At 35.6% G+C, this 15,140-nt stretch overlaps 1 protein-coding gene across 1 annotated transcript in view; it reads left to right on the top strand.

Moving 5' to 3' along the window:
- The window catches only part of Serpini2 (serpin family I member 2), a 55,064-nt gene extending 40,936 nt beyond the window's left edge, over positions 1–14,128 (top strand). Inside the window, exons 6-9 of the mRNA XM_004652371.3 lie at positions 2,847–2,944; positions 6,549–6,635; positions 9,630–9,719; positions 14,052–14,128. Of these exons, the coding sequence (XP_004652428.2) occupies positions 2,847–2,944; positions 6,549–6,635; positions 9,630–9,719; positions 14,052–14,128 (352 nt within the window). The remainder of the gene's footprint in view (positions 1–2,846; positions 2,945–6,548; positions 6,636–9,629; positions 9,720–14,051) is intronic.
- Positions 14,129–15,140: the final 1,012 nt, after the last annotated feature.

Genomic DNA, 15,140 nt, shown 5'->3' with positions numbered 1-15,140 from the left:
CTTTATTACATTAAAGAGGCCGCCTTTTGCTTACACTATATTAACTTTCTCTGTATAAAAAGCTTTCTGAGAATTTGCTTATGCATATGTAAGTGAGCATTAATACATGTAAACAAATATGCCATTTTTATACATAGAGCATTTTTAACTCTGTAAAGGATTTAACATTTATATTTTAATACTGAGTGCTTTGGTTCTGTGGATTTGGTATGTTTGCTTTCACTGCTGAACAATCCAGGTACCTCAAGCCCATTGTGTGTACAATGGAACTTTAGATAATAAGCTAGGGACCCAGAGGGAGATTTCCAAGAATTGTTTTTCAATAAACAAGAACTCTTAGCATATAGAGAGATTGAAAAAACCAATATATTATAGGGCCTAGAGACCAGAATTGGGCATATATTTAAAAATTTAGATTGTTTTATTTCATTTTATACAGTTTTTACCTGTGTGAGACCTGTTTAAGCACAATGGATACATTTAGGGGTGAATTGCTATTTTTTTTAAAATTATTTATTTATTTGAGAACGACAGACACAGAGAGAAAGACAGATAGAGGGAGAGAGAATGGGCGCGCCAGGGCTTCCAGCCTCTGCAAACGAACTCCAGAAGCGTGTGCCCCCTTGTGCATCTGGCTAACGTGGGACCTGGGGAACCGAGCCTCGAACTGGGGTCCTTAGGCTTCACAGGCAAGTGCTTAACCGCTAAGCCATCTCTCGAGCCCAAGAATTGCTATTTTTTAAGCAAACATATATTGTGCTAAATATTTCATTTCATGATTATTTAATGACTACTTCTCTTGCCAGCATATTTCTTTTTCATTCTCTTAATTTTAGCTGCTATTCTTTTGGCAATTTTAGTTAGACTCAAGGTAAAAGGGAAATGAAACACAGCTTTAATAAATAAGACTCCCTCATTTTGGAAGAGGGACATGTTGAATGAGATGATGGTTTGGAATTATATTTTCATTAGAAGTCAGAAGTCAGCACATTAGCTTTGACTTCAACTGGACTTGAGATTAAATCAAAGTTCTTGTATATGTCTTAACCTTGAGTCCAGAGACCAACTTTCTTAAGATAACTTTCTTATGTTAATTTAATGATCATTTTGCCTTCTGAGTATTTTTGTGATTATCAAAACTAGTGATCTATAGTAAGTACTTAACTGAGGAAGTGCTACTTCATACATGCCTATTCATGGTTAAAGTAATCATGGATAATTACAAATTGGCCATAGATTATACTTTATTAAATGGCTGAGTAGATTTCTATTGCTGCAGGTTTCATTGGATGATGATAAATGGAGAGCTATTATTTAACTGACTTCTCAATGATAATTATGTATTATTAGACATTATAATAAGTCTTTTAGGTTCTTATCATTATCTTGAAATTGTTGAACTATTATGCTAAAAATAGAGGTATATTAGAACATATAGTTTCCACCTTTAATGCCAGTTAGAATACAATAAAAACAGAGAAAACCTTCAAAGCTATCCTGCTGAGATTTTTCCTTTTTTTAGTAAGAAATTAGAAGGAAGAAATTGAAAATAGTTGGTGTATAATAAGCTACTTTTATTATCAGTAGATTTTCATCTGCATGCTGCCCACATTCACAGTTACCTATGATCCTAAATGCCTTCTTGTGTTCAAAAAGTAAATGTTATTTTTATCAAGAAATAGTTCAGGTTCCATTCACATGATACCCATTATATTAAATTAATTAGAATCAAGAAATGTATTCATTATTTATTAATTAAAACAGTGATTAGGTTTGACTGATTACCAAAGCTTATTGCTAGCCCCAGACATGTGCTTACACATTAGATAAGCAGAGATCCTGCAGCAGCTATATGTGTAGACAAACTTGGAGCAGAAGGCAAATACCTGATAGGGAGTAGACAAGTCATGAATGCCTGACTATAAATGAAAACATTAAATTTCCCTGTTTAGGGACAATATTTTTTATCTTTATAAACAGAGTTTATAATTTGGTCTTAAATGAAAAATTATGCTTTAAGCATTTATATACAGTTAAACAGTCCAGGTCTTTCTGATTTGAATTAAATGAGATATAATGACTGATAGTTCCTGGGATCAGAGTAGATCAGTGTCCCCAAAATCGTTGAGATTCTCTTGTTAAAGTCCTTATAAACTAGTGAGGGGCAAAAAAGGAGCTGGATTCTGGAATCCTTGCTTATGGCTCTGTGTTGGGAGCACTGGTCAACTTTTCTTTACTAGCTTCTTCCTATACTTTTATAACAAAGGTTTTTTTTATTGGAAAAGAACCTATTTTCCTGTCAAAGAAAATCTTATGAATGTCCTACAAGCTGAAGAAAGTTGAATCATATGTGAAAATGGGTGGGGATGGTGAGGGTTTGCAGATTTCTCTGAACCTTAGCAGCCAACATTCTTCTCTGAGGATTGTGGGCTGTTGGTTCCTGCTCATTGTGTGAAGGGCGTCTTTCAGGGAAGCAACTTTGTTGGCCTGAAAAACTTGAGTACATGTAGTTGTTAGATGGAAGCTTTATACTTCTTGCATTTCAAGGTGCTAAGTAACGAAAACTCAGAACCATTTTGTTGGATAATTTTTACTTCAAAAACAGAATATTCTTTTTATCATTCCCACCTGTCATTATCTGGGAAGCAAGTTATTAGCACCATGGAACCAATTGACAGAACTGGGTGAAAATGATGTGAAATATAAGAAAAGGCAATAAGGAGACTGATATCTAAAGATTTCACAATATAATATCTTTCAAGTCCCACACTTTATATATATAAACATTTTTTGAATCAAAAATATATGATATTTCAAGACGTTTTCTTCATCTTACTTTTAAACAGATTTAAAATACAGCAAAAATTAGACTTCAAGGAAGCTTTCCATTCATTGAATATAACTGAGATATTTAGTGGTGGTTGTGATCTTTCTGGAATTACAGGTATGTTGATAAGTAATTTTTCTGTTGTCATGATAATTTGGTTTCTTGGTACTGTACCTGACTGATCCCAGCACTGAGGAGTGTTCAGACCCAGCAAACATACACACTGTGTAAAAATGTAACATCTATGCTTATCTGTCTATAGAAAGCAATCAATTTCCCTTAAAGGGAATCAAAATGTCTTTCATGAGATAGGCATGCCCACCATACCTTTATTAATATTATAAGAGTAAATGTATTTCATTGACTTTTATTTCTGCCTTCTTTATTTTTCCTCACCTGAATAATAGAAATGACAAGTTGGAATCTGTCATTTACACAGGGTTAATACAATTGTGATGACCAATTCACTTGCATATGTTAATTTGGCTCTGTCTGAGAGCACACCGCAGACACCCTCCAGCTTCTGAATAGTGAACAAGCATAAGAAGTTTCAGTCTGCAGTAGGCGCAGCTAGCCAGAGTCCTCTGGGTGACAACAAGTTAGAGATGGAGTCTTCACATTAAGTAGCACCTGGGCACTTGTGCCTTGTTTAAGATTCTCACTTGAACAACTACACCAAGATAGTCTTTTAATTCTTCAGGTCTTAACAGGACATGGTAGTCAAAAAATAATTAAAGAAAAAGAAATGAAGAAGGCCACATGATCTTCAAGTTACCCATTAGGCAGTAGTCTGTATTATAACAAAAATACCATTAACATAATGTTGCTAGACTGGTTTTCTATCATCACATGACATGTATATGAATTTTTTTGTATTCTTATATAAATATCTGGACCTTGTAGAGGCATTCATTAATTTATTCACTCACCAATTTTGTGGATAAATGGGAAAATGAATGAACATTCTGAGTGGAGGAAGTGCCTGAGGTGCACAGGTGACAAAAATGTTCATTATCACCGTCTCTGTTTCACACAATGTAGCTACTTATCCTCACAGTGAAAGTTAGCTCTGACTTCTTGACAATTTCCTCAGCACCAGAAAAGAGGCAGTCAACATTCAAGTCTAAAGGATGTTATCTGAGTGTTCCCCGAACATAGTCACCTCCAGCCCATAGTAAACAAAACCATTTTAAATCATCTTTTGTAAACTTCTTCCTGGCCTTAGGGCACTCACTCAGCATGGTTGAGGCACCTAAACAGCCACCCACTCCTCAACTCCCAACAGCCTATGACTTCGGTAAATCTCCCTTTACAGAAGGACTCCAACAACTGCCTCCAAAGTGCTTCATCAAAGAACCTGTGCAAAAGAGTAACCCCAAGAAAGCAGAGAAAAATAAGTGCCCAGCATGTTCTGCTGTCTCCCTCTTGGATTACCTATTGGACTTGACAATTTTGGGCTTGTCTTCTTGCCTAGAATAGAATAATTACAGCCAATGGCAAAACTACAGCTGCTAGTTAGTGACATAATGAATGCCATTCTAAATTAGTTACTTTTCATGGCTGTGACCAAGTTCCTGACATAAATAACTTATGGGAAGAAGACAGGGAAAGGAATAGAAATAGGCAGGGACAGGGGTAAGGTATACCCTCCAGTGAGCTCCTTTCTCTAAGTCCCTCCTCTTAATGTTTCAATAGTAACTTAGGATCTAGCCCCTAACTCATGACCCTTTTGTAGGAGGTATTTCTTAACCAAACCATAACACCTGCTATTTATAAATAGCACTTGTATATTAAAAATTCCATATGAGCTAATGTGAGCCAGGCAAATACTAGTGTCATAAAGCATGTGCAGGCAAGAGAAGGTTCATTATAGTCATATAATTCATAGCTTTGAATATATTTAAGCTATTTTTTAAATTTGTGATTCATATTTGATTTATCACCATGTTTTTATTCCTATATCATGTACAGAAAGGGACTAAACCCGTGTGGGTCTTGACTTTCTAATATAATTGAGCTAATATATCTTAGTTACTTTGGCAAAATAAATAGAAGCATATATGCAGGGCACTTATCACTTAGCCCTTAGAAATTAATTACCCACTCAATTTTAAGAAAACTTTAAGTCGGGAAAGGGGCATGTTAAAATTTAATTGCACATTATCTTGAGAAGCTATAGAAATGTTCTAGTTCTCTTAATGTAATAAAGATCTAGTTTGAAGTTTTACAGAAATATGAAGGAAATAATTATTTCAAAGTATAGTAAAGAGTTAGTTTTGGGAGCCCATACCCCTTGCTATAACCTATTATGTGTTAGATTCCATTCCCTTTCTAAGTACAGGCTCTGTGTTCAGTGAAGTGGCATATATGAGGCAAGGTGGTTTGGTACAAGAGCTAGTGCCATTGGTACTAGTCCCATTGCTAAACTAAATGAACATTCTATGCCACCCCATCTTGTGTGGGCCCTTATGTCACTAAACTGTGCTTCACTTGTGAACCTTGTCTTATTCCAGGAATTGGTGTGAGAATTTTGTTAGCTGGATGACCTCGAACACTGTTATCTTGTATTTCAGGAAATCAACACTGTATCTGTGGATTCCTTAATTTATCCATCTTACAAGTTTCTGTCTCTGTCCAGCAATTGGCTTATCTGAGTGGTATTTGTAGATGTCACCCAAGTGCCAAGAAGCTTCCTCGATAGAGCAGGTGTCCATGAAATCTTAGGAACATAGTCAAATCTTTCTGCTCCTTCAAAACTGACTTAACATCTATCTCATGATTTCATTTCTCAAGATTATTCTTGTAAGTTACTATGCCAGAAACACTTCACACCTACATCAGTTTCACTAGCTGGAGAAGAAGGGCACTCTCAGTGTGTATCCACAGCAGAGCAAAATGTTGCAAGATACTGTCTTGCACTGCAAAATGCATCGGGTATTAAAATATAGATGAAGGATTTTTGTGATAGATGAGACAAAACCTCTTTAGACTTTCATAGCCGCACCACATTGGAAGGAAAATATATTTGTTTTAAGGTCAAGTCAGAGCTGAATTTAAAATGCAAGTTGGCTTTAAGGTTGAGTGCATAGTGTGATAGTAAATCATATTTAGAGGGCTTTGATTTTATCTGTAGAATGTATTTAAAAGGGAAAACCTTCAATCGTGTGTGTGTGGGCGGGGGGGGGGGGGAGTCTGTGAGCCTCTCTGTGTGTGTGTGTGTGGAGATCAGAGGACAATTTCCATTTCCAGATTGCTTGCTTTTCCATGTCACATTAAGCAGGGTTTCTGGCTCAAGATTCTGGTCCTGCTGTTTGTTCTTCTCACTGTCCTCTATAAGCGTCTGGGAAACTCTCCTGTCTCAGCCACGCATCTCAAGTCAGCATCAGTAACAGCTTACTGGGATTACAGAAGCCAGTCATGTCTTCTGGCTTTTTACATGTGATCTAAAGTCACACTCAGGTACTCCAGCTTTGGCAGCCAGTGATTTATCCACCACGCCATCTTCCCAGCCCCTGCCTTTGCCTTTCATGCAGGAGAATTTTGATCTTTCTATCTGGCTGTCTATGTTATGGCTGTTAGAGCTAAACCTCTAAGCATATTTGGCTCTCCTTCAATTTGCCTAAATCGGAGGGTTCATTTGTGTGATTTGTGTTTTATTCGTGTAAGCATTTAACATGGCTCTGGATTTTAACCCTTAACTACTCCTTTGTGTTTCTATCAGATTCATCTGATGTGTATGTTTCTCAAGTCATGCAAAAAGTTTTCTTTGAGATAAATGAAGATGGTGGTGAAGTTGCTTCATCCTCAGGTAAAATGAGTGGCTTCCTGACAAGCAAGGAGTTTTGATAATGGGTGAAGGAGTCTGGTTGTTTTGCCACATTCTAATCCCTTTTCTCTGTAGAGGAAGAGAAGAGACTGTGCATGTATACAATGTGATTAGCTTTGTCTGTTGATATTTGATTATTTGTAAATTGGAGTAACTACCAGTTAGCAGATATTACTTGGAGAGTAAACTTCAGGGATAAAATATAAAATTCTTATTATTTAAAAATGTTTATTCTTGGGCAGGAGAGATAGCTTAGTGGTTAAGTGTCTTGCCTGAAAAGCCAAAGGACCCAGGTTTGATCCTCTAGGACCCACATCAGCCAGATGCACAAGGGGACAGATTCATCTGGAGTTCATTTGCAACAGCTGGAGACCCTGGTGTGCCTATTTAATCTCTCTCTCTTTCTCCTTGTCTATTATTCTTACTCTCTCAAATAAATAATTAAATAAATAAGAATGTTCAGTCTTAATTTCATTCTTCAGTTAGACCAAGTTAGTCTTTCCTTTTCTAATTTGACTCTTGCCATTGTTTCTATGCAATGATTTTCAAACTTAGTTTCATATTAGAATTCCCTGGGAAGTTGGAAATTTTTCTATGCCCATATTATACATTAAAATAATTGAATCAGTATCTCTGTGGGTAAGTTCCAATCTCTACTATTGTCTTTAATTTCCCTAAGTGTTTCCAACATGTACCCAAGGTTGAGAATCAGCATTGTGCTGTGGCTGGCAGCCTGCTGTGGACAAACACACCCAGCCGAGGGCCAGCAGCCAGGGCATCATTGAAGCAGATCTCAGCCCCTCAGTTTAGACACATGGAGTTGAAATTTAAGTTATCTGAACTCACTAGGTTGTATTTTAGTACATTTCATGTTAAGAACCTCTTCTCTATACTACATTTTCTTAAAAAAATAGTATTTGAATATTATCTATGCTGAATATAAATAACACTTGAACAGCAGATAATTGGTTAGAGATATGAGCTGGAGAGATCGCTCAGTAGTTATGGTGCTTGCTTGCAAAACCTAGTGGCCTTAATTCAATTGTCCAGTAACCTCATAAAGCCAGGTGCACTAAAGGAGCACATGTGTCTGGAGTTCATTTACAGTAACGAGAACCCTGGTATGCCCATTCTCAGTCTGCTTCCTAATAAATATACTTAAAATAACTAATTATAAATAGAAAATTTAAAGATGTTCTCAAAAGCCTATTTTATCTTCTCATACTACTTGAATTGATGTGCTCAAGAAATTTATATTTAGGGCTGGAGAGATGGCATAGCGGTTAAGCGCTTGCCTATGAAGCCTATGGACCCTGGTTCGAGGCTTGGTTCCCCAGGTCCCACCTTAGCCAGATGCACAAGGGGGCGCTCGCGTCTGGAGTTCGTTTGCAGTGGCTGGAAGCCCTGGCGTGCCCATTCTCTCTCTCACTCTCTATCTGCCTCTTTCTCCCTCTGTCACTCTCAAATAAATAAATAAAAATTTTAAAAAAAAGCTATAAAAAAAAGAAATTTATATTTATAGGGCTGGAGAGAAGGCTTAGTGGTTAAGGCACTTTCCTGCAAAGCCTAAGGACACAGATTTGGTTCCCCAGGACCCATGTAAGCCAGCTGTGTAAGGTAGCACATGTGTCTAGAGTTCATTTACAGTGACCAGGGGCTCTTGCATGCCCATTCTCTCTTTCTTCCTCTCTCTGTCTCTCTCTCATAAATAAATAAATAAAATTTTAAAAATGAAAAAAAGCAATTTTGATTATAGGGGATGGACTAGATAAATCATTGGAGAAATTAGAATGATGCATTAGAATGAGGCAGCTTGCCCATCAGAGCTATTTCTGTTATCATCCACTGCCTGTAATTGGAAGTTGAAACTTCTCCAAGAGAACAAAACAGTTATTGTGGAAAGGTGATATGAATCAGCACATATCCTAATATCTTATTAATACCACTCTTAATAGTCTGATAATCATGACATAGGAAATCTCAGAGGCCAGGAATCCCCTTCTCAAATCTAAGCATTCATTGCAAATGAGAATTAAAATAAAATTGACTTTACTTATCTGAATTATCTTAATAATTCAGGCATGAGTGTATATTCACTGGTAATTTGGGCATTGTAGCCTTGACATTTGGGAAAGAAAAGTGTCATTTATGTTAGGTTACTAAGGTTGTATTTTCTTGTTTTTCAATTTTGACTATGCATGCTGATACTATTTTTCCTTGGATCTGGGAAGGATTGTTGAGAATCATTTTCTGCTGCTATAAATACAAGCTGTAAGGACATCCCAAGGGAACTTGCAAGAAATGCAGACTCCCAGACCTACTAAGTCATATCTGAGTTTAAGGCCAATACCTGAGTTGGCTGTAAAACTAGAAAAACTGTCCAAACACTTTAATTTTCCCATATTAAATTTTGATAGGTGCCTTACATGCCAGTAAATAATTATTTAAGGCAGCAAATCTCTGCTCCTAATTTTATAATAAAAATCTCATACATACTCATGACATATATCCCCAAATCTCTGAGCTCACTGAATGATTTTGGAAAAGTACATGCAAGATAAATACCTTTTAATTCGGCTATGATTATCATAGCCTGAAGTGTAAAAATGAAGAGCAAACATACCTTGGTAGAAACAAAAAAGTTGAAACATTACAAGATTAAATAATATAATGTAAACAGTGAACTGAAAATTGCTATTTGCAAATTAGACATTTTCCCAGCACTTCCACTAAATTGAATGTAGTATCTGTTTTTTTTCTTCAGTGAACATAAATGTGAAGCTAGAATTATTCCATGAGTGAACTGATAGTCCCAAGCATGTTGACTTGAAAGTTTATAGCAAATTTCTTCATATTTAAGAAATGTCAACTCCTTACTTCAAAGTTCCTTTTAGTCTGTGCAAAGTATAATGGATATATTTTCTTTATTGGACTCTAATTGTAAGTCTCTAAATAACTGTTATGTTTATTTCATAGGCATGAACATCCCTGTGATTATGAGTTTGACTCAAACCCAATTTACAGCAACTCATCCGTTTTTGTTTATTATGAAGAACAACCCAACAGGTACTGTATTTGAAAATCCTTGGGAGGTTGTGCCTATATTAATCTGTCAGTTTCTTTCTGCCTATCTGAAATCATTTCAGTACATATTTGTCCACTGTATTTTATACATCATGTATTGGATTTTAAGAGACAAGGAAAGTCTCAAATAGAAACATTAGCTTCCAGCATAACTATTACATGTAGTAAGCTAGCACTATCCCTTCTAGAATAGTTCTTGAAAAATTATGTAGCTTGCTTAAGATCATATGACCAGAAAATGACCAATTGGGAATGGAGTTTAACTCTCTCTGTATGATGCCACTGCAGGTGTGGGAACTAATAGCTGTAGACGTATGAGAAAGTGACCAATCTAGGTTTGGATGAGGAGGGAGGGATGACATATTTTCCTCTTTTCAAATCTTATTTGGGCATTTTGGGAAGGATGAAGTGAGGTCCAAAATGGCATAAAGAAGAAGTAGTGTAGAAGATTAGACTGACATTTGGCAGAATGTCCACATATGGAAATCCATATTATCCTGATAGGTATTCTAATACTTGCTTTTATTAGAAAGAGAGGCCACAAAGTATGAATACATTAGGGAAATAATCTTGTGTGTATGTGTGCGTGTGTGTGTGTGTGTATGTATGTATGTAAAACTGCTCCAGCCTTTTCTTAGACATCAATTTTCTCTAAATAAGCATCAGTAATCATGACTTATCCCTAAATAAACTCAATAATATATCATTTAAAAAATATGGCAAAATACCTTACAGAAAACATCATTACTCTGTAGTTTGAGAGTGGTGATTTAGCTATCAGATCTGGCTTGAATTTAAGTTCAATTAACTAGCAAGATAGGTTGCTTTTCTATGTATGATATGTTAAATTTCTCTATTTCATATTTTAACCTGATATTAGTATTCTTCTCAGACAGCTAAATAGAAAAACATGTAACATAGTGCCTGGCATATACCATGTTTGCATTACAAGTAAATTAGTCAATAACTGAATAAATGCAGAATTGTTTCTCTCTATGTGCACCATAGAGGTATATTTGACATCGGAATATGAAGCTGGGAGGTTGAGTAGGTATGTAGATAGTCACATCCTAAGGGGTGGGTACATAATCTCTATCCTAACTCTGTGATACCAATGCAAATAGACCCATTGGAAGGTGTATAGAACTGCTGAGATTACAGTAAACGAGCTTCAGATCTCATAGTGGGTGTCAATGCCAAGATTCACTCTGAGTACACCATTTGTTCTCTACATCTTTAACCTTTAACCAACTCTCATTGCTTATCATTATTGTACAGTTACTGAGTGTGGAGCACAGAAAGAAATGCATGTTTATTGGGCAGCCATTCACAAGCAGATGACACTTAGAGTAATTATGTTTGGTCTTATTTCCCAAGTTGATGAGTTGCTGTATTCTAAGACCATGAAATAGCTTCCTGCAAAAGAGCAGAAAGAATTTAAAACTCCAAATAATCCCCACTTTTGTTTGTTTGTGATAATGTTTAACTATCAGACCTTAGTGACAATTTCTACTGTTTTATGGTCATTATTGTAATAAGATTTGTAAATGAGGGATATGCCAATAATATGTTGTTTAAAATGAATGGTCACTAATTTATTAGGAGCATAAATTATGATATAAATTGTAGAATGGGCTATTATCCTAAAACAATACACATTTAGTAATTCGTCTATTTTCATCCCACAAATTAAGTCAAGAAAGCATAAAGATAGAGATGTTGACTTAACATCACACCATAGTATATTAATAAATAGCTCTATGCTTTATATCTTTAGTTGACAATTTCTGAAGATATAAACGGTTTCAGACTTACTGCAACCAATTTTATCTTAATTAAAAATTTCCAACAGTCTTCTGTGCAAACTCAATATATTATTCAGACTTTCCCATCTAGAGAGTTGCAAATTGTAGAGTATTTATCTAAAGCTCTAAGTTAGACTTCCAAGAAAATGAAAAACTACTTTTGTTGTTGTTTTACTAGGCTGAGGTAGTTTGCTAGCTTTATAGATTTCAAAAAGAAAATTGTCAAAGATAGCATGTCAGGGCTGGAGGTATGGCTTAGAAGTTAGGGTGTTTTGCCTGCAAAGCCAAATGACCTTGGTTCTATTCCCCAGGACCCACGTTAGCCAGATGTACAAGGGGGTACAAGTGTCTGGAGTTTGTCTGCAGTGGCTGGAGGCCCAAGAGCACTCATTCTCTCTTTCTTTAAAATAAATAAATAAAAATAAAATAGTAAAAAGTTATCTCCTGAAATGTTTCATTTCTTGAGCAGCAAGGAGTGATGATTTTGGAATTCATGGTACCCAAGACATAATAAAACTAATTCCACTCAGAACCCTTTTAGGTCTCAAGCTAAAGGAAAAAGACTGAAGGATATTAATGAATAAATGTTTTGCTTTAGCCATTAGCTTTGAGTATTCTATATATTTTAATATTCAGAGACATAAGTTGTTATCTGATCGAGATCTTATAATTTGTATAAACATTTTAAGTATAAGGGATGCCTATAAGATGGAAGAAAGAATGAAAGATGAAATTAATGACCTCTGATCCCATCTGACTCTTAAATCAATTGCTCTTATTCAAGTGTCATTTCATCATGCATCTGACTTAGTAGTGATGACACTGGTGACTGTGTAGACTCAGCTTAAAACTTGGTTCTCCTTGGTGAAAGAAGCAGGAAATACTAGAACAAGTTATGTCCGTATGTCATTCATGGCAGAGTGCTTAAACATATAATTTGGTTTATTTTCAATTATAAGGTGACTTAAAAATTTCCCCAAAATTCTGAGGAGTTCTTTATGCCACAGTGTTATGATGACAAATTACTGCTAATTCTTATTGTAACTAAATGTATTCTCCCTATTGGAAAGGCATTTGTGTACCCCACAGTCTATATTAAAAATAGGTATATTTATTTTCTTTTCCTCCAGAATAATTTTGACATTTTCAGGCATTCTTTTAAAAGCTGTGGGAGAGTATGTATTTATCCATATAATTGACCCTTATAAAGCATTGGGTGTATTTGGATTGAATAGTAAAGATTGAGTTAAAAATAGGATGATCCCACTAATATTTCACATATACCTGTCTTAATTTTAAAATTATATACAGAATTTACTTTATCAATTTCATAATTCACCTTCATTACATCTGATTTGAACAAATAATGACATTGATGTCAATTTGCTTCCGTTTCCCAGTTGAAAATAAAGGTGAATAGGTTTGCCCCATCTTTCCTTCTTGTTTTTTAAAGTTATTTATTTAATTTATTTTCTAGATAGAGAGGGAGAGGGGAGAGACAGATAGAAAGAGAATGGGCCCACCAGGACCTCTAGCCATTGCCAAAAAAAAAAAAAAAAAAAAAAAAAAAAAAAAACCCTGCAGATGCATGTGCCATCTTGTGTATTGGGCTTATTTTGGTACTAGGGAATTGAATCTGGGTCCTCTGGCTTCCCACGAGAGTGACTGAATTCCTAAGCCATTTCTCCACCCCTTCTTTCTTGTTTTGATTCCAGTTTTTTGTTCCTTTACATTGGCAAGCACAGAAGGTCTGAAAACAGGCATTTGCATTTATGATCCCTACTATATTATTATTTTAAAAGAATGTTTATATATATATATATATATATATATTTTTTTTTTTTTTTTTGAGAAAGAGAGAGAAAGAAAGAATAGGCATGCCAGTGCCTCCAGCCACTTGCAAATGAACTCCAGACACATGCATTACCTTGTGCATCTGGCTTACGCCACACCTGGGGACTTGATCCTAGGTCCTTTGATTTTGCAGGCAAGTGCCTTAGCCACTAAACTAACCCTCCAGCCCTTATATCATTATATTTGAGGACTTTAAAATACTAGTGTTATTAATATGTTGTCTTTAGCAGCGAAGTGTGCTGTATTGCAGAACTGAAGGGAAGTCTGGGAAACGTTAACCCTGAGGCTTATGTTCTGTCTGTAGAAAAGATGACTGTCAATGTCTCAGACTTTATACTACACTGTTTTGTGATGCTGTGTTTGCTGTCTTGCTCGCTATATTTAGAAGAACCTCTCTCACTTTGCTTTTGCTTTTCTATATGGAAAACAAGACTCATGCATTTTCACAACAAAATGTCATAGATGTTAATTTCCTTTATATCTTACCAGAAACTTAGTAATAAGAATTTAATTAAGGACTAACGACAAAAAAGAAGTTTTGTTATTAGACATACTTACAGAGAAAATGAGTAAAGATTGTTAAAATATGAAGAGAATATAACTATTGTAACTTTTCTCCAGAAATTTCTAAAGTATGTTCTTTTTTTGTTCCTAGAATCACTTTTGTTTATGGGAAGGGTGATGAATCCTGACAGCCAAGCAGTGAAGGGAAGAGATTTAGATTCACTGTGACTGGAAAGCACGGATCAGATGACAAGAGGTTCCTGGAAAGTAGTTCAGCTTTGAAATATAATTTTGAAAATATTGTTTTTCATTTATCTGATTAAAATATGCCTGTAAAAATCTGTATGTGGGCTGATAGATGGCTTAGTGGTTGGGTACTTGCTTGCAAAGTTTAACCAAAATTTGATTCCCCAGTACCCATGTAAAGCCAGAGGTAGTGGCTGGAGACCCTGGCATGCCCATATTCTCTCTCCTCTCTACCTACCTCTATCTGATTGCAAATAAATATTTTTAAATCTATATTAATATTAGCCTGTATTAATAAATAAGTAATATAAATTTGTTCCTGTTTGTTCTATGTTTTTTAAGGCAGTTGATCACATAAAGCATAACAAATAACAAAGTGTTCAAATTCCAAAATGTGAGATTTATATGTCAGATACTCACTTTCCTAAATTTCTAGAAGACTGGTCTATCAGACTTCTACACAAGACAGTGTTATTGTACCATAAGGAGGAAAGGCAAGAGAGTACATAAATGTTATATGCCTTTTTGGAATTTTACATAAGACAGAGTTCCAACCCATGCCTCCAACAGTGGGCAAAATTTGTACTTTTCTAATCTAATCTTATTCTTCAATATGCTACATTTAATGTTTCATTTTGGCACATACCATTTTCCCTCCTAATTTATTCTTTTTTAAAATTTATTTTGTTTATTTACTTGAGAGATGGAGAGAGAGAGAATGGAAGAGAAAGAGCATGGGTGAGCCAGGGCCTCCAACCACTGCAACTGATCTCCAAATCAAGTGCACCTTGTGCATCTGTCTTACATGGGCATGGGGGAATCAAGCCTAGGGCCTTGGGCTTTGAAGGATAGTGCCTTAACCACTAAGCTATCTCTCCAGCCATTGATTTATTCTTCAAATATGTATGGAAATCATAAATGGTAAAAACAATGTTTGTGAAAGTGGCAGCCAAATTACTGTTATTCAAGGAGAATGACTCCATGATTTCATAAT

The sequence above is a fragment of the Jaculus jaculus genome, chromosome 11, assembly GCF_020740685.1.
Source record: "Jaculus jaculus isolate mJacJac1 chromosome 11, mJacJac1.mat.Y.cur, whole genome shotgun sequence".
Taxonomy (NCBI): Eukaryota; Metazoa; Chordata; class Mammalia; order Rodentia; family Dipodidae; genus Jaculus; species Jaculus jaculus.
This window is presented reverse-complemented; position numbering and strand designations above follow the sequence as displayed.